We start from the raw sequence: 22,929 nt of genomic DNA, 5'->3' as shown, positions 1-22,929 counted from the left end.
AGTGAGATAGTCAACCCTCACTATAAAACAATTGTAAGTGGAAAGAAATATAGCAGTGACAATCCAAAGAGAAAGATGATAGTTTAGTGGACTGATGTGTTGAAAGTTTAATCTAATAGTTAACACTTCGCACTTCCACTATTTTAAATTGTCTATCCCCTTCTGTTCAAACCACTGAATTCAAGTGAAAACAGGTCTGGGATATTAAGACACAAGAAAGACTTGAACAATGCTTTCTGGACAAAGGTTCACCAAATACAGCCAGGGGGAAAAAAAAAAAGATAAGTGATTAGGTTCCTCTAGTCTCTTCGTTTTGTAGAAGGTGGAGAACACAAAGGAGCCATTCCCAGCAAGCTGTAGGTTGAAGCATACGGCACAGAACAGTGTTGGACTTTTGAGCGTAGGGAGGTCTGAAGAATAAGGCACGATAATGAGCTTTGTGGTAAAATGAGGGAGCAAAACTGGTTGCCAATTGTGTCACTAAATAAGATTCACTGGATTTTGCCCCCTGCTATCGTTAGAGTCCAACAGAAAACAAACCTGGTGTAGCAAGATAGAGCACCAGCCATCTGTCGAATGAGGAGGAAGGGGCTGAACATCTGCCTCGGATATTTCTCTGTCAGGCTGCCTGGAAAGTATGTTATCCACCACAGGGGCCAGCAAGTGATGCTGAGCTGACCAACTGCGTGTCAGCTTGAGGACAGAGGCTAAACTAAAGAGCTAAGAAAGCGGAGTGGAAGGTCTCTTGATCCCGAGCTCAGGGAAAGAACACTATGCTCTCCATATAGGGCTGTGGCAAGGCCTGATCATGAAGTCAAGGCCTCAATGTCACTGCAGATTCACAGCTCCACCCTACTGAACCTAAGGAAGTACCTGACAGCATGCATACATAAGGCATGCAGATTGTCGCCAAATTTGACATCAAATATTTAATTTCTTAATTTAATTTATTTTTTCTCCCACAGGCTCTAAATCACTACAAACCAATTGTGCTTAGCATCAGCACATTGTTGTGGTGTGGTTTTAAAACTTTTCTTGCCTGTGCATGAAAAACATTGGGCAACTGTTTTAACCATGGTAGATACATAGCCAAAACTGCCCTCGCTCCCCCACCCCGCAGTTTTATTTTTCTGCTTGCACAGGAAGAAACTTTGTTTATACATGCAGATAACAACCATGTTTCACAACAGTACTTAAACGTGGTTAATTGTGTAGGGAAGATGGGGTCTAACACTATGTTTAAACAGGGTTGCTTCCAACATTAGTTTCCATTGTAATGTACATAGGGCCTTAGCACTTGATTGTTCAGAGGGGATGATTTTGATGAATACTGTGGGTGCTCTCTGCAACTCTGAAAATAAGGACTCAAGAACAGGACTCAAGAACAGCCTCACTTGCTATCACAAACTTCCTCTGGTTAACTTACATTTTTAAAATAGCAGAAAGATTTAAATCTATGAGGGTAACGAAGAGAATTTATTCAGTTAATGTTTCAAAAATGCACATAACAGAATTATTGATGACGGTGTCAAATCAAATGTCTCTTCCCAGCCCCTCAAACTCTGGCTTCCATATGCATTTTTATGTTAAAATACACAAGAGATAACTGCCTTTCTATCAAGTCAAAAATCATACTTGAAGTTGCACTATTTTTAAGGATTTGAAGGATGCCCATTCAAGACTGCAAGATTTTTTAAATACCCAGCAAAGTATGAATAAATTAGTGATTGTGCAGCCCACAAATACTTAAGCCTTAGAATACTGTCTACAATATTTTTGTAAGTGCCTAAGAGAACTACTTGTAACAAACATGTAAGTGCTGCAAGAGGCTGCTGGAATTCCTGATGGAGCTCAATACAAAGGCTCCTGAAGGAAACAGCACAATGTTGGCGTTTGGCACTGCCAGGTGGTGAGTTCATCACTGGCACACTAGTATACACACTGGACCAAGTAGCATGAGAAAACAGGCAGAAGTTGCTAGTTCTCAGTTTCTTTGGAAAAGGGCATTAAAAAAAGATCCAGTAAAGTTTCCAAAATATGGGGCACTACATATTTAACATCAGTTTTCCATAAAGAACATCCAGTATTTTAAATAACTCATTGCACTTCTACAGAGTAATTCCTGAAACTGCACAGTATCCAGGTGGATGTGTCAATTAATTAATTATTCCAATTTACAGGCATGTACTACAAAAGTCTAGATCCTGGCCAAAGGTTTTATGCACTATGTCCAATCTAGTGTACTATATTTGAGAGAAAACACAGACAAATACCAAAGATAGAATTATATATGTTAGGAATCAAGCTGATTGTAAAAGATGATTCCCCCTACACTCAACTGGGGTCACTGTCCATACTTGGGGGGGGAAAAGGTGCATTAAAATACTAGGGAAGACAGTTGTAGCTTTAACACATGCTAGCTGGCTGAGGTAAACCCTAGGCTCTACCCCTCCCTCATCCCTCACAGGGCTTACCTCAATTCACTAAGATGCATTAAACACACTTTTCCCTAGTGAAAACAAGACTTTCAGTGGTGTTTTCTGAGCTAAAAATTAAAGAACCTCCTTGGTCATCCTGTTTGCTGCATCAAACATATTAAATACCAACAGTTACTGAGTTTAACAGCACAAACTGAAAAAAGCAGGTTTAGTGTTCTGGTTTTTCCACTAAATTCCCTAGGAAAATATCCAAGAACTTTATAATGGCATACAGAGTCACATTCTCCCCCTCACAGAAATCAGCTTGGGAATTTTTGCTGCCACATTCAGTGGCATCAGATTTTGGGCAACAGAGCTCAAAATTGAAGCAACTCACCACTATGCCTATATTTATGTTATGACCCCACCTACACTTGCAGAAAAAACATGTTATCGGAGTGGTTTTAACACACACTCCTCAGGACATGACCCGTCTCTTCCTGCTCTGCAGAAGATCTAGCACAGAGGTGGGCAAACTACAGCCCGCAGGCTGCATCTGGCCCGTGGGACCATCCAGCCTAGACCTTGAGCTCCCAGCCGGGGAGGCTAGCCCCCGGCCCCTCCCCTGCTGTTCCCTCTCCCCCGCAGCCTCAGCTCACTGTGCCACCAGCACTCTGGGTGGCGGGGCTGAGAGCTCCTGCCAGGCAGCACGGCTGTGAGAGCCACCAGCCTGCCCCGGTGCTCTAGACTGCATGGCTGGCTCTGGCCGGGCGGCGCGGCTGCCAGTCCTGGTGCTCTCATGGTAAGAGGGCAGGGAGCAGGGGGGTTGGATAAGGGACAGGGAGTCCCGGGGGGCAGTCAGGGGACAGGGGGCAGTTGGATAGGCGTGGGAGTCCCAGGGGGCCTGTCAGGGTGTGGGGGTGTGGATAGGGGTCGGGGCAGTCAGGGGACGGGGGGGTTGGATTATGGCTAATATTGTTTTAATACGTGGGTAAATGGGGTCAGCGGGTTCCATGTTTTAAATGTTATTTATAGTCATACTTAACTACAAAAGTTAATCTGTCCCAGGGAAGGGAGGCAATAAAGTGGTTTGGGCAAGCTCAGAACCACCATACTAGGAATCCTGACAAGCACAGTGCTTCTCCAAACTGTGCTGGGATCTATTTTTAAACACTGTTGCTAGCACAGTGTGGACAAACTTCAGCCTTTCATTAAAGGTGTGCCCAAGCAATCTGCCAGAGTAGAAAGAGAATTCGAGGCTCCTCACCTACCCTCTTGTGGAGTTTAAGTTTCACAGATGCAAGAAGTTAACATCTTGTACTTCCTCAGTCATCAGCATTAATCACTGACCTCTGGCAATGTGATTTATGGAGAGCTTTCTGGTGATTTTCACAAAATTTCATTGGACACTCTGCAACTAAATTAGTTACGCATCACACCATCCCTCTCATCCCATCAGGTCCAGATTAAGGCAATCCAGGGCCCTCAGCACACAGAGTATGTCTGTAGTTTTAGCATGTGCTCCTACATTCGTTTTTGCCCAAGCCCTGTTACTATCCACCCTCATCCATATGCTTAATTGCACTTGAAACCTGTGCTTGCACGCACAGCTTGGGGGCATGGGTTAAAGCACAAACTGCTTTAGCAAGGGCTAGAACGTGAGGATGGACAAGAGCACTCAAGTGCTCATAGTGCTCAAATGCCCTTCCCACAATTCCCCCTCTCCACCTCCAAAGGACAGGCAAGTTCTCCCGCAATTGATACAATTAATTGGGAAAGAATCCCCGAGCATCTCAGCATAAATCATGGGATATGCCCACAGACAGAAGCGAGTGCAGAAACACTGAGGAAACAATGTGGGTAAAGCTTTGCTGCGGAAACAGCTCATACTCAGGCAAGGTAACCGGAGAGCCAAACACCAGGTCAGTTGTGCAGTGCAGACATACCCTACGGCCCAGGATCCCTTGTGGCCATTCAGTGATTTAGATAATGGCATAGAGAGCACACTTATAAAGTTTGTGGACGATACCAAGCTGAGAGGGGTTGCGAGTGCTTTGGAGGACAGGATTAAAATTCAAAATGATCTGGACAAACTGGAGAACTGGTTTGAAGTAAATAGGATGAAATTCAATAAGGACAAATGCAAAATACTCCACTTAGGAAGGAACAATCAGCTGCACATACAAAATGGGAAATGACTGCCGAGGAAGGAGGACAGCAGAAAGGGATCTGGGGGTCATAGTGGATCACAAGCTAAACATGAGTCAACAGTGCAACGCTGTTGCAAAAAAAGCAAACATCATTCTGAGATGTATTAGCAGGAGTGTTGTAAGCAAAACATAAGTAATTCTTCTACTCTACTCCGCGCTGATTAGGCCTCAACTAGAGTATTGTGTCCAGTTCTGGGCACCACATTTCAGGAAGAATGTGGACAAATTGGAGAGAGAGTCCAGAGAAGAGTGACAAAAATGATTAAAGGTCTAGAAAACATGACCCACGAGGGAAGACTGAAAAAATTGGGTTTGTTTAGTCTGGAGAAGAGAAGACTGAGAGGGGACATGATAACAGTTTTCAAGTACGTAAAAGGTTGTTACAAGGAGGAGAGAGAAAAGTTGTTTTTCTTAACCTCTGAGGATAGGACAAGAAACAATGGGCTTAAATTTCAGCAAGGGAGGTTTAGGTTGGACATTAGGAAAAACTTCCTGTCAGGGTGCTTAAGCAGTGGAATAATTCATTGCCTAGGGAGGTTGTGGAATCTCCATCACTGGAGATTTTTAAGAGCAGGTTAGACAAACACCTGTCAGGAATGGTCTAGATACCTTTGAGTCCTGCCACGAGGCAGGGGACTGGACTAGATGACACCTCGAAGTCCCTTCCAGTCCTATGATTCTATGAAAAGGTGATGTTGATAGGCCCCTTTGGAGCATTAGGTTTTGAAGTTAACACTCCATTGAAATGCACAAGGTGGTTCACACACCTCAGTTCAAATTATCTGCAGACTCAAGCAGATATAACTGCATATTGCCAAGCTTTTCACAACTACTAGAAACTCAATGTTTGTTTTTAAATGACAGCTGAGATTCTGATAGAATCATATTGACATCAGGAGCTGGGGATCTAGGAACGCCTTAATCAGGTCCTGCATCCTATTAGTGGCTGTTGACTAACTTCCTGTGGGACTGAAAAGACTGAAGTGGCAAACATCAAGTGGCAAAAATTTAAATAAGGAGTCAGCTGGCAACATTTTTTTCAAAAATTGTATATAGAAAAATGGCAATGCTAAAATAGAAGGGCAGTGCTCACTCAATTTGGTAAAATTAACAGATAACACTACGTCTGTTTGCAATTCTGCATGTGAAATTGCTGATTATTACCCTCCGAGCTCCTCAACATTCATGTCTTTAATAACGAGTTGCTTGTAATCCGTGAAACATCCAAAATGCTCTCCAAGTTAAATGAAGATGAAAAATAATTAGCCAATAATTATGACTTCAACACGTAATTCACATCTCCTTAAAATGCAGACTTGCAGGGAAATCAAACTACTTAATATCCAATCTTAAATATGAGTAAAATACAATCCCCTGAAATTTACTTAAAGAGCCAACTACTTATACTTGTTTTCTTAATCCCTTATTTAGTGGAGCATGGCCATTCATTTGGACAAAGGTAATATGGCTAATGCATAACTGTTCACCTTAACCAGAGGCAGATGGCCAAAAGTATAGGCCCGGGAATCTAGAAGGCAACAAATGATCCAGTCATGAAAGAAAACTCACTGAAGTGAAGGAAGAGTTTGCAATAGAAAATTCTGAGTAATTCTAAACTGAGCATCATGGTTCCAGTGTAACGTTAGTTGGCCTATGTGGCAAGTTCACAGCTACTAGGCAGAATTTCAATGACTATTTCTAGTAATATTCATTCTCATATTTCAGTAGTCAACGCCTTTGCATATTAAGTCCTATTTATCCTGACTTGTGCATCACAATCAATAATGCAGATTCTGGAGTCCAAATTCTGCTCTCAGTTAGAACTCTTTTCAAATGGGCCAAACACATGTAACACAGAGAAAAGTGTGGCCGCAATTGCAGTTAAAAGTTTTGTTGATTCATGAGTCACACTTGAATCCATCTCCCATATACCTGTGCTGGCTCTGCAGGGCTTATAGGAATTAGTAATAAAAAACCCAACTACAGTTTTCACTGAAGTCAGCAAACCTGCCTCTATTCACAAGGGGAGCAGATTTGTTGAGAAAGAAGGTGCTATTTCTACACTGTTACTTTTCAGCGTAGAACCACACTTTAAAAGGAGATAAGACATTATCTCGTCTCACATATAACAATGTATACATCAAGCAGAAATTCTTCCCCCAGTTATAGAATTAAAATGGGTAGCAATTCCTCACTGCAGCCTGTAAAGGAGAAAGTTTACTGATCTTACAAAGATTCCTATCATTCTTGTTTTAAAATCCAATACATAATATTTATATTGACCCTTGTAAAATGTTGGTAGTAGTAGCAAAAGTTCAATTGATTTGTTTTATATTTGCATCCCTTTCTAGTACAATATTTTGTATTTGTGGTCAATCAAACAAATACCATGTAAAAGCACTGCATATTATCACAATTGCAGCACTAGTAAGACAGACTTCTAAGTAACAGCAACAGGTGTCAGAAAAGAACCTCTACAAATGGCTTGCCAATTCCATGCAATTTTACTTTGAAAGCCATTACTATTTGGCAGCCTGCCAAACTGAATTAAATGCCTTAACCCTACAAAGAAATAGCCAGAGTATAAGAATAAACCTTATTAGGAATACATTTTCTATGTAACAAAGCTATGTATTTACGCTGCCACAGTTTACCACAGTCAAGGTAATTAAAACTCAGGTTGAAGTGTTTTAGCCACAGAAATTTCTTTTCTATTTTACTTGATTATGAAAACAACAGAGGGACAGAACATACAATTATTTTAAAGGATAATGCTTTATACTAAGTTCTGCTACTGGTACTTCCAAGCTATCCAGTAAGGATACCAACACTGAAACAATCTAAAATGAATGTCACAGGGAAACTCTACGAGGTTCATTTCAGAGAATGGCAAATGGGGGGCCAATAACTAAAAACAAGTGGTGCAAAATTTTAAATCTCTTGGGCTTCACTTTAATTTTGTGGGAAGACAAGGTTTTGGGGGACGTGATTTATCCTTTCCTGCTTGCTCCTGCTATTTCCTCAGGACTTGAACAGACTTTTCAAGAGGCATCATGTACACATGGTAGTTTTGTTAGGTAGGATAAATTCTACATCCTCTGCTATTGTCATCACGCTCTTCACCTCCTCACCACCAGCACGATGCATAGCTTCAGGAATGCCTACCAACACAGTGTGTTTAATGAGACTAAAGATCACTAATGACACAGTGTGCAATGTTGTCCTGGGGGATAAAATGTTTGTGAAATCTATGCAGGATTGGGGAGTCAGGATACGGCCCCACAGCCTGAATTAAACCTTGCATCTGGAACAGCTAGCACTGCATTCTCCCACCATCGAGGCTGAATGGACAGATTCCAAATTGCTTGACAATGCTCTCTGCACCACAGTCTTGTTCTTTCACTGCCCACGGCACTTCCTGCATGAAGTTCAACTTTCTGAAAACATACCCATTGAATGCTACTTCCTTACAGCACAGATCCCTATCTGCCTGGGCACTATTCAGCTGTTCACGGCCAACACTGGGAGGTCCTCTGGTTACTTTCCTGATGTTTGCAGAAAATGTCACCCCACCGAAGACAAAGATCAAACCAAATTAAAAACAAAGCCTGCTTGTGGATGTTCCTCTGGTCACACAAAAACCTGCACTTCTGACATATATAAGGGACACTTTAGTAAATCTTTTCCTGGTACATCACTGCAAAAGGAACATAAGCTTTCCCTATCTAAACCTAGTCAGGAGAATTTTAAGCTTCAATTTTTCTTAAGTGTTAAAAAAATGTAATGGGTCCCATCCCTCCAATTCCCTTTTGTTTATCCAACAACTGAAGACACTGTAGGAAAATTTAAACCTATTTAAAGGAACATCTTCCAAATCCAAACCCACAGTAGTTCATCTTATTTATAACCAAATTTCAAGGGAACGCTTCCTGACATCACTATCATAGCGTTCTCTTCGGAAAGTTCTGCAGAGTTTTTTTTACAGGCTGGAGGATTTAAAATGTACTCTTACACAGTGGGCCAAACAGCTGCTATCATGTTTGTACTATTAAAGACTCCATAAAAAAAAATTAAGAGCTCACAAACAAGTTATTAAAACATCCTTAACTCTCCTTATTTTGTAAATCTACTTCATAGTAAGCTAAGCATTTCTATATCAAGGACCATATTGTCCACACCTAGGTCATCTCATGCTTTCATTACTATAATTTCTCTCCACCCTCAAATCTATTTAAAATCCCATTGCTGAAATCATCTTCTCTCACCACCTTGACAATCTTGAATCTCTTCACTAGCTTCCCGGCTTTTCATATCAATTGAAAGTTCCAGTCCTCTCTGTTAAGGCCCTATGTAATCTCATCTCCACCTTTCTCTGTTCTTATTTCCTCCCAATTGGGACCTCTAAATACTCCTGTTGTCTCCTATATCAACTTAGATTCATGCCTTCTAATCATGTTGCTCCTATGCTTGGAACACTCTCACAAGCATCTACTAAGTATCTTCTTCCCACCTTCGCCCATGAATCTTTCCTACATTGATCTGACCATTGATTCTACCACACCTCCCTTACCTGCACTGTTACCCCATGTTTTGTCACTTGTGTTGAACTGGACACGCCTCACAGTACAGACCATGTCTCACTATGGTGTTACATAAATGGATAACAAGGTGTCAGAACAATCAACCTTAAACATCCCTTGAGCTGAAATGCTAAAGCACAACAGGGTAGAATTCCAGCTGCAACTCAATTTCCTTTTTTGTGCAAAATTAAAATAGACTATTTTTTTAAACACAGTGTGTAGAAGAATTAAACTTCAGCTCTGGACTAGCGCCTAAACTCAAAGCATAAAATTATTTGTAATCTCAGCTCTTTCACTCACCCATTTAAATAAATGCTCAAATAATAGGACTTCTTTCTATGCATTCCTTTTGAATCCACCAACAGGGAAAGAGGGAGAATCTACCTCTTCTTTTTTGCCACTTTTCTATTCAGGGTTAGAAAAGTAGTATCTGCCTACTACCCAACATTTACCATATTTCCCCTCTGTATTTTCCCCCCCATTTCAGAACTAGGAGTCCCAATGAAGAATCTGCAAATCAAATTAAGAACATCCACTACATTACACATTTAAAATCTATGCACAGCAAACTAAAGTAGACTAGAGTTTGGTGCAACAGCTAAGAAAATCTTGTGACAGTGCTCAACTCTGTGAGTGACGGAACTTCCAGTGTCAAAAGCATTGTGAGGGAACATGTAACAAACTGCATCAAGAGTAGTTCTTACCTTCATCTCCCTCTGGTGCATAGGAGGCTGTAATAATGTCAATGTCAGCACAATTCATCACAATTTGATTGGTTGCCTGTCTCACCTGCAAAAGAAGTTCTATCAGCAAGTGTCATGAAAGGCTCATACACATTCCCCTTTAACACTATCTATTGTTTGGCATTCACTTGGTATCTTCATTTAATCTGACATCAGTCATTTGGAATTAGATGAAATATTGCAACAAAGTAGCTACTAAGAAAAAATATACCACCATATCCTCTCTTTCTTCCATAAAATAATTTACTAGAACATGCATATTTACATTACATTCAGACTATTTCAACCTATTTATTATTACTTAGATTATAAAATTTGGGGGCAGGGATTTGTATTAAATTTGTAGAGGACCCTAGCACAATGGGGCCCTGGTCCTTTACTGGGGTTTCTAAGCACTATCCCCATGCACATAATAAACACTTAGAGAAGTTAGAGATCTTCCCAGTTAGTAATGAGCAATAATGGATTACAGTAGAAGTGGAGAGTATAACTACTGAAGATGAGCTAAAACATCCTACACTGTCAACAATATTTAAAAGATTACACAAGAACTTCATAGCACAGGAACATCTGCTAAAAGGGTAGCCTTTAACTTCTAGTAAAATGTTATCTTCCGAGAACTTGTGTCTGTATACACATTGTTTTATTTTTAAAATGGCTGGCTACCAATGTAATAAAGTGCCTCGCTTCTACAACATCTCACTTGGATGCAAAAGCTTGAATAGAGAGATGCCCAAATTAAATACCAATCTACTACAAAATTAGTACAATTCTGGATGAAAGAAAACTGGAAGTTTTTAGGAACTCCTTGTCTCCCACAGTGGCTAGTAACAGATTATTCAGAAGAAAGTGCTATAAACCTGTATGATAGAAAAATACACAAAACATCTACTGAGGCAGTTTCATCCTAACCATAAGTAGTTAGTGACTGGCTTAGTCCTGAGGCAAAAGGGGATAATATTCTTTACACACTTTTATCCTAACTAATGTAACTATAAATATTTTAATAAATGTATAATTATTTTGTGCATACTACAAAGCTCTGCCTCAATCACACTGTGGCACTGTGCTCCACAGAACTGTGTATTGTATATAAAGAGAGTACTTCCTTCTGTCAGATTTTGATATGTTGCATTTTAATTTCATTGGGCATAAAATAACCCAATATTACCCAGTAAATTTAATGTGGTACCAAAGTACCAAGAAACACATTTCCATGATATGAAACTAAACAAATGTAACAGCTAAAGTGACATGATCTAGATCTGGCAAAGAGCTAATCTTTTCCACTTAGTGTACAACTCAGGAAGTTCTACATCCCCTCCCATAAATATAACCTTCATAACCAACACAGTTTTCATCATGAAATTATGAAAGGAAATTTCTTATTTAGGTTTAAAAAAAATAATCAAGGGACACAGTCAATCTGGTTTTCAGAAAAAACTAGATGGTGTGAAAACTTTTTTCTAAATGGTACTAAATTGGAAGACCCTTATTATTCAACCTATTAGTCCAAATTCCTCAGCTAGTTGAGATCTTAAAAGTGGAATGATGCATGAAAGAGCTGTCCAAAGTCCAGAAAATACCAAAGTTAATAACAAGTCTTTGGCTTTCAAAGCTCTGAATAGCCCTAAGCACACACAACTGTTTTCATTAGAACACAGTGCCTGAAATACAGTAGAGGTTAGGACTGATTGGAGACAACTTCATAGTCAAATCTTTGTGAGGATGCACTATTTTTAGATTTCCCTTGCCTCCTGCAAACACAAGCCAGTTTTACAAAAGGGTGCAAAGTGCTGGAAAACATTTATAGGAATCAGGTTAACCGTTAACATGTGATGTTTACTCTATCAACCCCCACAAATATCAGGTGAAATCAGCAAATTAATATGACTATGCACCAAGAATTATAGAGTACACTTGTGATGCTATAATTACACAGCACAGTTAAAAAAAAATCTTCAAACAGGAAAGCAGGTTCTCAGCTTAAGAGACCTCCCCCGTTCTATTAAAAATAAGTAGGAATCAACTAAATCTTTAACAAGTCTTCAACAATCCTTAAAGACAAGGCAGAATGAAAATAAAATCCATGCAAAACACTCAACATTTAACCACTTCTACCTTACCAGAACCTAAATCTTAAATTTAACAGACATGCATAGTGCCTTGTGGAGAATGATACTTTTAAATAAAAACTAAGTATTTAAGTTAATACTTAGAAAATACAGCTTATAAACTTGAGAAGTTTGTTTTCTGGAAGACAGTTATTCTGCTCACGTAGTAGTTTGTATTCATGAATACAATCAAGTTAAGAAGGCAAAAAGCACTCTTGATGGATGCGGTACATTCATTTCCAAGATTATAAATATGTGAAGTGTCACCCTTGCTCCACACAGCTGTACAACATAATTAAGCTGCCCTTCAAACAGATCAGGCTGATCAAGGAGATTCAGTACAAGAAAAAGATGGAGAGAAGAAAAGTAGTAACAGGGCCAACAATAACCAAAATAAAAACACTTGCAATAAAACTGAGATAAGATGGGTGTCGGAGTTTAAATACCCAGAAGATCCCTCCAGAATGGCCATCCTGGAACAGACCAACAGTCTGTCCACTATCTTGCTACTGTCTGTAGCCTAATAACAGGGAAAGGTGAAGCCCTACTCCAGTCCTCCTCCCACTCCCCCAACCATGCTTATTTCTCTGGAGAGGAGAATTCCGTCGACCCAAGTGGGAGATCAAAGTTTAATGTTTTGAAGCACAAGCTTCCCCTCCTCTCTGTTACCAACTTGAACTGGGATGTTGATGTCCCAGATATATCAAGTCTCAATGGAAACAACAATTGCTTTTCCATGTTCTCAGAGGAAGAATAGTTATAATTGTTCTACTGAACTCAAACTCAAAGCCAGTTCAATTTCACCTCTTCAAATACCAGTAAAAATTTAACTCTTTTCTTAAGCTTTCCTTGTGGGATTCATTTTCAAAATGGTGTACATATCTGAAGAGGAGAGTCTACTTGCTCATATTTGCATCCACAATTAATTTGGAGGGATCTATAAATTTCACTCTCAAAAAAGGATGCAGAGACTAAGCCTACCTGAAATTTTACTTTTCATTGTCCAGATTAGACATTGCAAAGATCCGAAAATTCAGAGATAATACTTTCACTGAAGTCCGAATATTCATGTAAACCAGCAGCAATTTAAAATAAAAAGTTCATGCCACTGCAAAAATGACCAATTTCATTGGAATAGAAGTGAACTAGACATATCAGGCACCTCATTCAGAACTGAAAAGGGTAAAGGCTAACGCTCTGGCTATCATCCATATCAAACTACCTTAGCACAAAGAATAGTGATCATTGAACAGTTTGAGTCCTTGAGTAATAAGGGAATAAAGGCAGTGAATCTGTGAACAACTACTGCATAGAGGCTAAGTAGCTTAACCATCAAGGGAGGTTGGCTCATGGAATCCTTTTATAGTTTCCATTACATAATAATCAATAAAGTCTGAACTGCATTTACTGGACTTTGCCAACCAGAAAGCCCAACTGCATCCAAAGCTTTAAAAGTCAAGCCATTCTGCAATTCATTACAAGGGAAAAATTAGACAGTATGCCAAGATTTCACTCTGAAAATGTCCAGTTTTTTATCCTTTAATTCAGATGTATTTTAAAATACTCCTGTATAGTTTTAGTTTCAAAGGTCAAAGAGCAATGAGGGTGTTCCCCCCCATACACTTTTTTATAATTCCCATCGCTAAGGCTTTCTGGTGTTCAGATCAAATTTAACATAGATGTGTCCATGTTTAACACACTAATAGGTGGGGTACAAGGAAAAGTCAGTTACAGATTACCTCACCTGAACCATAATTCTGAAAGTCCAAAACTTGTGAACATAGATATTTTCATAAGTATTCCAAACATGCGTTGAAGATGTTCAGAAATTTTTGATTAGGTACTGAAGCAGCAGAAGAGTAGAGGGAAAGAAACCTCTTTAGGATTTCCGTACTATTTACAGCAATTAAAAAACAAGACATCTGGGGAGTTCTGATGGCATCTGAATCCACTTGAACTTCAGTCTCAAGGTTTATTCATCAGAAGCCCCTTTTTAGCACTACTAAGATCTTAGCTTGTAAAATCTTTGGTGCATGGACTCTTTCTGTGTACTGTACAGTTTGTCAACACTTGATAAATAAAACCTTGTAATTTAAAGTTGTCCGATGGTTATTCTAAATATAACATTCCAACAAGCATGTACTCGGTCTGCCAAACGTCTGATTAGTATTTTACTCTCCAGAAATATGAAAACTAGTTCAGAGCCTAGAATGTAAACAAATACGCAGAGAGATCTTTCTTAGAACTGAAAGATCAATCACGTCAATGAGAGAAAAGCAGCGGCAGTTACATTTATTAGTCCTTATCCACATTTTTATTCACCTATATCTAGATTGGATTATGGTAGCCAAGTAGTAAATCTACTAATACTGAACACAGTATTGCTCTGCTATAAAAAGCTATTTCATATTTCAATCAGCTTTTGATTCTATTATTTTCCTATAGTATTCACACACTTCAGAAATGTTTAAGTTTACACAATCCCTATGCAAGTGTCTTTTTAATGTATAACAAAGGATAACCGTTTAGTCTGATGAATTATAGCATTGCACAGAACTGAGAATTAAGGGGTTTTGCCGATTTTGAAAAGCAGGAGGAATGGAAAGAGTAATAGCAGGGACCCCTGACTGTGAAATATAAATGGATTCAAACTTAGTGCATTGCCTTTAATTTTCATACTCAGATCTAAATTAAAGTACAACAAATCCAAACGGCTATACTGGACTCTGACTCAAAGGGTATGTCTACACTGGCACTTCGTCGTCAAAACTTTTGTTGTTCAGGGATGTTAAAAAAACACACACCTTTGAACGACAAAAGTTTTACCGACGAAAAGGGCCGGTGTGAACAGCGCTTTGTCGGCAGGAGCGCTCTCCTGCCTACAAAGCCGCTGCCGCTCATGGCGGGTGGACGTTTTTTGTCGGCAGGAGCCGACAAACAGCAGCTACACTGCATGGCTTTTAGCAGCATGGTGCCACTAAAAGCTGCGTAGTGTAGCTATAGCCTAAAAGTTTAAGACTTTACCCAAAAGAGATGGTCTACAAACACTGTACTCCTAAAGATGGATCTTCAGAGTCTTAAATGCAACACTTCACAATCAATCAATCCCTAATCAGCCTACTACAAGATCAGACACTATGCATGCCTTCCCCTAGTCTGGCAGACACTGCAAAGGCAAGCTATAAAAAGCGACAGATGCGGGCTAAAACACTGCTAAATATATCAGAATATCCTGAAGACATATTAAAGGGACTGGGAAAGGAGAGATTTAAAAGGTCCATCCATTTTATATTGTACGGCTAGCCTTTTAGGTAGAAGACACCTATTGTGCAGCCAAGACGACTTTTGCTGGCAGTTTATACACAACAAAACTGAACTATCATGAGCTGATATTCTCTGTGTTTAAAATGATGGCTTACAATTTCCAGTATGTGCAAACCAGCAAAATCATGCTGCCCAAGTCTGTCTGAAGCTCTGAGCGGTTACACCCTTAACTGGACAGGTAATTGTTCAGAGGCACTACAGCATTACGAACTTTAATTTATAGGATTAAAACAGAAGTCGAATGTTAGGAGTCAGCTGATTAGTTTTGTTGATAGCTAACTCAGATTTGCCTTTTCAATTTGATGCTGCTGAAGAATGGTATGTTAGTATATCCCTTCTTTGTTCCTGGTCCAGCATTAAGCCTTTTGGGACGTGGAAACAGAATAGACTTCAACTGACCTAGACATTGTGTAATGACTGTGCTGAGATGATGGCTGGATCCTTAGAAATAGAGTTACAAGGGGAGACTTCCATGAATTGGAGACGTAACTATCTGGCAGTTCATATCTTTTTCTGAATAAACATTATGTTTTTTTTAAAACAGTTCACAAAAAGGTACTTGCAACAGTTTGGACTATTGAGAGGAAGTGTGGTTAGCGGACTGAACACAGAACCAGGAGCTAGACCCCCTTAGTTTCAATTCCAGCTAAACCTGCAGCTGGCCCATGCCAGCTGACTCTGGCTCATGGGACTCAGGCTAAGGGGCTGTCGAACTGTGGTGTAGACGTTCTGGTCCGGGCTGGAGTCCAGGCTCTAGAACCCTCCAAGGTGGGTCTACACCAAATCTTCACCACAATTAAACAGCCCCTTAGACGGAGCCAGCTGGCATGGACTAGCCTTGGGTGTCTAACTGCAGTGTAGACAGACCCTCTAACTTTAGGAGTATCAGTTAGCCCATCTTATCTTCCCCATCTGTAAAATGGGGGATAATAAATGAACTACATCACAAGATGCTTTTAAGGATCACCGTTTGTAGTGTGATATAAGCATTATGTAATATAAATTGTCAGTTTATATGACTTATGGAACTCTACAGACTTCTAAATTATATACGTATTTGTGTAAATGCTAAATTTTAGCAGTTAAAAGTCATATTGAATAACCATACAGAAAATAGCTATAACTTAAATAGTAAGTTAACAAGCTCCATCACTGCTCTGAAAAAGACGTTAGATTCACCTGGCTATAAACGTGAACTTTTTCAAGAGCTTTATCAAGAGGCAGATCATAACATTGTAGTTTCTTGATAAGAGAGCAGATAACAAGCAAACCTAAAGTGCCAAAATTAAAAACTACATATAAGTACTGGTAATTTTCAAGACTTTGAAATTGCATGATTTGCTTCAGTCAACAATTGACACACAATCTTAACTACTGAATCATAAAAGGTTCTGCTCTCTGATGCTGACAGGAAAAGACCCTGTATAAGCATAACATTTACTTCTGTGGAGTAAATGAAAAGTTTTTTTTAATCTATCAGTTTACATGGTTAAAAGTTTTCAAAAGTCTGGTGTTCCAAAGCCAAGACTTCAAGCACAACACATATTTGGGCCTCAAATGCCCAGGGCAGCAGTGTCCCCAACAGAAATACTGCACAAAAGACTAACACATCTGGCTTACTGCTACAAATGCAAAGAACAATTTCACTGATTGGACGCTGACCTTTAATCTGACACTCAAAAGGATAGTTGGATTATATATTTATTATTGATTCTACAGCTCACTACTGAGGATACCAAATGGCAGAACATAGACACTTGAGGGACACAGTAGCACAAGCTTTCATAAACAAATTGGTTAACTCAGTGATTCATCCAGGTGTCAATGTTACACCCTCCAGGTCAGAAAGTATTTCTCTTTAACCCCTTAGCGCAAACTACTGTCTGCACAGCCATTGCTAGTACTGGGGTTCTTGTTAATAAATCCTGATATTAGCCCTTCGGGAGGCGGTGATGAGGGTCCAGTTATCACTCTCAATCCGAATCCAAATAATTTGGAAGACTCAAGACCCATAAACTAAGTGTCTATGTATGAAATCAGTTGCAACTTGGTGCCTAGACAATAGGGTGACCAGATGTCCCGATTTTATAGGGACAGTCCCGATTTTTGGGTCTTTTTCTTATATAGGCTCCTGTTACCCCCCACCCCTTGTCCCGATTTTTCACACTTGCTGTCTGGTCACCCTACTAGACAAAGACCTAGGATTCTCAGAAAATGAATAGGCGTATCTTCAAAATATTCCCATTACTTCACATTACATTTTTCTTCACTAGTTGATGCATTCTCTCTAAATGCATTGATCAGTGCTCTCTGAACTGTACCCTAACCTTAAGAGCACCTCAAAGGGGATAACAAACCCACCAAATACAAACTCAATGAAGGCCTTTCAAAATTCCAAAACCAGTCCATGCCTTGAACCAAGACCCTAAGATCCTAGCAGCACATCTCTAGCACTTGAGCTAAAGAAGAACCACCAAATACAGAATTTCAATATTTCTTCCTCATGATGCAAATTTACTCATAATTGGTCATCTTCCTGCCAAGTCACAAGATTCACTATCATTCATAGCCTTTCACCCACCCCCAATCCTAATCTACACAGACACCAGGAACTTGTCTGGTGAAGCAGTCTTCTCACCCCTATACGTTATATTTAACAACCTTATTACTCACATAGGATTACGTTTACAGGCAGGTTTTAACTCCCTTTTATGACCAAGGATTTTGGGATGGGTGTGTTTCAAACAAGGTATTTACAATCTTCCTCAAATATTTTTCATTCTCCTTTCAAACTGTGCCAGTTTGAAAGAAAGCCCAGCAAGAACCTAACAAATGTGCATCATTTTCAAACTAATTTCAGAGGGAAAAGCCTGAGCACGGTAAAGCTTTTGCCTTTCAGAAAAAGTGAGAAATTCAGTGTTTTGGGTTGTTTACACATTTTTACTGGTAGTGTAGCCTCTTGTTTCACTGACATGTCTGCTCTGCATGTTACTGAGGCCCACAGTCCCTTCCAACCGGGTGTTAACCAAGGGGAAAAGAAGAATTTGTAATGTTACACATAAAGGCTTTCAACCAGATAATTCCAAGTCACTTCAGAGACTGAATGCATACAATACCACTCAAATGCAGCACCATTTGGATTGGAATACTGACTGGGGCAAACCCTGGCACATAAGGATGGCCATATGGGGTCAGACCAATGGTCCCTCTAGCCCATTATCCTGTCTTCTGACAGTGACCAATGCCAGATGCTCCAAAGGGAATAAATAGAACAGGGTAATCATCAACTGACCCATCCTGTCATCCAGTCCCAGAATCTGGCAAGTCAAAGGCTTAAGGACAACCAGAACATGGGGTTGCATCCCTGACCATCTTGGCTAAAAGCCGCTGATGGACCTATCCTCCAGGAACTTATCTAATTCTTTTTTGAATCCAGTTATACTTTTGGCCTTCACAACATCCCCTGGCAATGAGTTCCACAGGTTGACTGTGCATCGTGTGAAGAACTTTCATTTGTTTTAAACATGTTGTCTATTAATTTCATTGGGTGACCCCAGGTTCTTACCTTAGGTGAAGCAGTAAATAATACTTCCTTATTCAAGTTCTCCACACCATTCATTATTTCATAGACCTCTATCATATCCCCATCTCAGCTGTCTTTTTTTCAAGCCAAATAGTCCCACTCTTTTTAATCTCTCCTCACATGGAAGCTGTTCCATACCCTTAATCATTTCTGTTGCCCTTCTCTGCACCTTTTCCAGTTCTAATACATCTTTTTTGACATGAGGCGACCAGAACTGCATGTACTATTCAAGAAGTGGGGGTACAATGGATTTATATAATGGCATTATGAGATTTACTGTCTTATTATCTATCCTTTTCCTAATGGTTCCTAACGTTAGTTTTTTTGATTCCCACAGCACACTGAGCAGACCATTTCACAGTGACTCCAAAATCTCTTTCTTGAGTGGTAATAACGACCTTAGACCCCATCATGTTGTATGTATAGTTGGGATTACATTTTCCTATATACATTACTCTACATTTATCAACACTGAATTTCATCTGCCATTTTGTTGCTCAGTCACCCAATGTTGTGAGATCCCTTTGTAACTCTTCGCAGTCTACTTTGGACTTAACTATTTTGAGTAATTTTGTATCATCTGCAAACTTTGCCAGCTCACTGTTTACCTTTCTCCAGATCATTTATGAATATGCTGAACAGTACTGGTGTACAGATCAGATGCTTGGGGTACACCGCTATTTACCTCTCTCCATTGTGAAAACTGACCATTTATCCCTACCCTTTGTTTTCTGTCTTTTAACCAGTTACTGATCCATGAGAGGACCTTCTCTCTTATCGCATGACTGCTTAATTTGCTTAAGAGCCTTTAGTGAGGGACCTGGTCAAAGGCTTTCTGAAAGTCCAAGTGTGCGATATCCACTGGATCCCCCTTGTCCACATGTTTGTTGACCCGCCTCAAAGAAATCTAACCGATTGGTGAGGGATGATTTCCCTTTACAAAAGCCGTGTTAACTCTTCCCCAACAAATCGTGTTCACCTGTGTGTCTAATACTACTATTCTTTACTACAGTGTCAACCAATTTGCCTAGTACTGGTACTACTACTACTACCACCACCACCTACTACTGGATGTTTAACATCCATAGAGAAGAAAAGGCAGAGCTTGGATTCTTTGAATCTGAAAGGAAACAGTGGGGAGAAATGTGGAAGCGGACAGGGAAATAACCAAGAAATGTGGGGGAGTGGGGGCGAGCAAGAGCAAATGGCAGGGAACAGAGCCTCCCAACGGAGAACCTCAAAGGGGAAAACTAAAGGCTGATCTTCAGACACTGCCCCTAAGGTGGGGCGCCCCGGGGGAGAGCGTCCCCTCTCTCAGCCCCCCTACGGTCCCGCACCGTGGGAGAGCATCCCCCCAGCCGCCCCCCCCCCCCCCCCCCCCCCCCGGGGCCACCCCCCCCCCCCCCGTACCCGGCCTCCTGCCTCTGTCTGAGCCCGGGCCTGGCACCTGCCCGTCGCCCCCCCGGTCCCCACAACGCAGCCCTCGGCCGCCCCCACCCCCACCAGGCCGCCTTCTCCCCTCCCCCCCTGCTCCCCCCCGGGCCCGCCGTACCTGCGCGGCCGCCTCCAGCTTGCCCTCGAAGGTGAAGTCGACGAGGTCGGGCTTGAGGCAGAGCCCGTAGTTGAGCGGGGACACCTCGGCCGGCAGCCGCTCGAAGGGCCGCTTCTCCGGCATGGCGGGGCGAGGGGGCGGCCTGAGGGGGAGGAGGCCTGAGGCAGCGGGGACCCACCGAGCGCGCCGCGCTCCGCGCCCGGCCAGCGAGCGACACACACACGGAGGGAAGGACGGGTCGGGTCGGTCCGGCGCGTTCCCGACACAGGAGTGAGTACGGTCGGGTGAGGGGGGCGGGGCCGAAAGAGAGAGAGAGAGAGGGCAGGGGTTGGACGTTGCGTGCGCGGGGACGGCGCCACGCTCCGGCGCGAGAGGGCGCACGCAACGGCGTGACGAGGCGCGGCGGGCGCGCGCCGTTCGAAACCGCCGCTCCGCACCAGAGAGAGAGAGAGAGCGCGTTTGCGTCAGAAGCGCGCCCGCTTCCAGGCGCCTTCTCGCGCCCCGCCTGAAGAAGGCGGGGCCGTGCGCGTGCGCGCGCGGGGAGGGGGGGGGGGGGAGTCTGGGTGGGGCGGGGGGGGGATACCACCCCCCCCCCCTCCCACCTGGGGGCTGGCTAAGACCCGGCAGCCCCCCCCCTCATTTCTAGAGCCACCCCACCCACCCCTCCCTCCAGAGCTGAGCGCCTCCTCCGGTCCCGCCTTGGCCCCTGCAGCATCTTCTGGGGCGTGTGTCCCCCCTCACCAGCCCCCCGCCTTCCAACAGCATCACAGCCTAGTGGCTCTACAGGCGAGCTCACAGCCTCCAGGCCCCTGGGGGCCGCGAGCTCGCCTTTAGCGCCACTAGGCTGTTAAAGAAAACGATACATTTGGGGTTCTTCTGATTTGTGACCTTCCCCATGTGCTCGGGACACGTTTCCCTGCGTTTCTCCACAACAGGAGTGCCACCTGCCCAGGTTTTCCCAGCATTGTCCCCTCCCTTTTTTTGTCTTTTCTGGTGGTAGCTGTCCCTGGCAATCTGCTAAGGTGCTTTGTACGCATGGCTAGCTGTCCAGTTTTATGGCCTCAGGAAAATCCCAGTTTTTGTACCTCAAAGGTGGCAACCCTATTCCACAACCGTGATTAATGAGAGCCAAGCAGCTCATGAAATAACAGGACTCCAGGAGCTGGGGCTTTGAGGAAAAAAAATACCAGTTGAGGTTAACCAGTGCTGAACGGGAGGATACGTGAATTTATTTTATTATCAGTGGTGGATCAGTTTCATACAGCCCTTTTCTCTGCCCATTAAGCTTGGGCCTGCACTGAATCAAGCACCTCTGTTCAGCTGAAGGATGTGCAGGTCTCATAAACTAACCCCACCTCTGTATCCTATCACTGGGGTTCCTTAGCTCACTGTTCAGTGACAGAGGACATTCCATTCCACCCAGCATGTTAATTTCCACTGTTCCTGGTAGACTGGGGAGACTAATTTTAGGTCCAATAAATAGGGCCCAGATCTCCTCTATGGGTACACCCAGTGTTAAACATTAACCCGATTAAAATCTCAAATGCCAAAAAATAAAATCTCTTTTTGAGTTCTATTTCCTCCTTTATTTTAAGAGGGAGCAAAATATCTTACGCAGGGAAAGTGTTTTGTTGTTAATTTCCTTCTAGCCTTGGAAACCACAACTGGATTTTTCAGAAGGTTTTATTTTAGTTAAAAGTGATATCTCACTGTTTAAAATATAAGTTAGCACAGAGAGAGAGAGAGAGCATTAATTTGCTGAGACCCAGAGGAGTTTACAGCAGGAACTGGGGCACGGAAAAAGAATAGACCATCTTGAAGCATAATTAAAAAACAGCTGATGAGCATAGGTTTGTTTGGGATTTCTTTTTGGCTGCAAGGCCCCGAGGACAGGCAAGGAGACAGAAGAGGATGGCTGGAAGTGTGCATGGTATTTAATAAGTTCTCTATACCTGTTCCTCAGGATTGCTTTTCCAATCTCATGGTCCAGATGCCCAGAACTGAACATCTCAGATGGCCTCATGCATTTTCACGGCAGCCAGCCAGCCACAGTGCATTGTACCAGTTGTATGAAGGCTGCCTATGCAGGGGCCATAATTGTGCAGCACCACCCATTAATGCCACTGTATAGAGGAGTCAAATTACCTTTGCCATCAGAAAACCCATTTTCTGTGCAGCTGTTTCAATTCATGCTGGGCCAGATCTTGCACCCACTGAAACCAATAGCAAAGCCACGTGGTTCAGGATCGGGCCCAGTGTGCTAAAACTTGAGAAACAAGTTGTCAACACAGGTGGTGGGGGAGGAAAGGGGGGTTGTTTGTTTTTAATTAATTAGTTAATTGTCGTTACGTAAATTCAGTGCTGGTGAAAGGTACCAGCGGGAGCCTTGGTTACTGGACTCCTGGA

General features: G+C 41.9%; 1 protein-coding gene across 1 annotated transcript in view; it reads right to left on the bottom strand.

The window, feature by feature from the left end:
- LOC112109265 (puromycin-sensitive aminopeptidase) overlaps positions 1-20,759 on the bottom strand; it is a 60,854-nt gene extending 40,095 nt beyond the window's left edge. Inside the window, exons 1-2 of the mRNA XM_024203706.2 lie at positions 20,524-20,759; positions 9,912-9,996 (exon numbers count right to left, since the gene is read on the bottom strand). Coding sequence (XP_024059474.1) covers positions 9,912-9,996; positions 20,524-20,646 — 208 coding nt within the window. The 5' untranslated portion in view covers positions 20,647-20,759. The remainder of the gene's footprint in view (positions 1-9,911; positions 9,997-20,523) is intronic.
- Between the last annotated feature and the right edge of the window lie 2,170 nt (positions 20,760-22,929).

Source organism: Terrapene carolina, unplaced genomic scaffold (assembly GCF_002925995.2).
Source record: "Terrapene carolina triunguis isolate 2854851 unplaced genomic scaffold, T_m_triunguis-2.0 Scaffold193, whole genome shotgun sequence".
Classification (NCBI taxonomy): Eukaryota; Metazoa; Chordata; order Testudines; family Emydidae; genus Terrapene; species Terrapene triunguis.
Note: the sequence above shows the minus strand (reverse complement) of the source record. Positions and strands in the feature narration are given on the sequence as shown.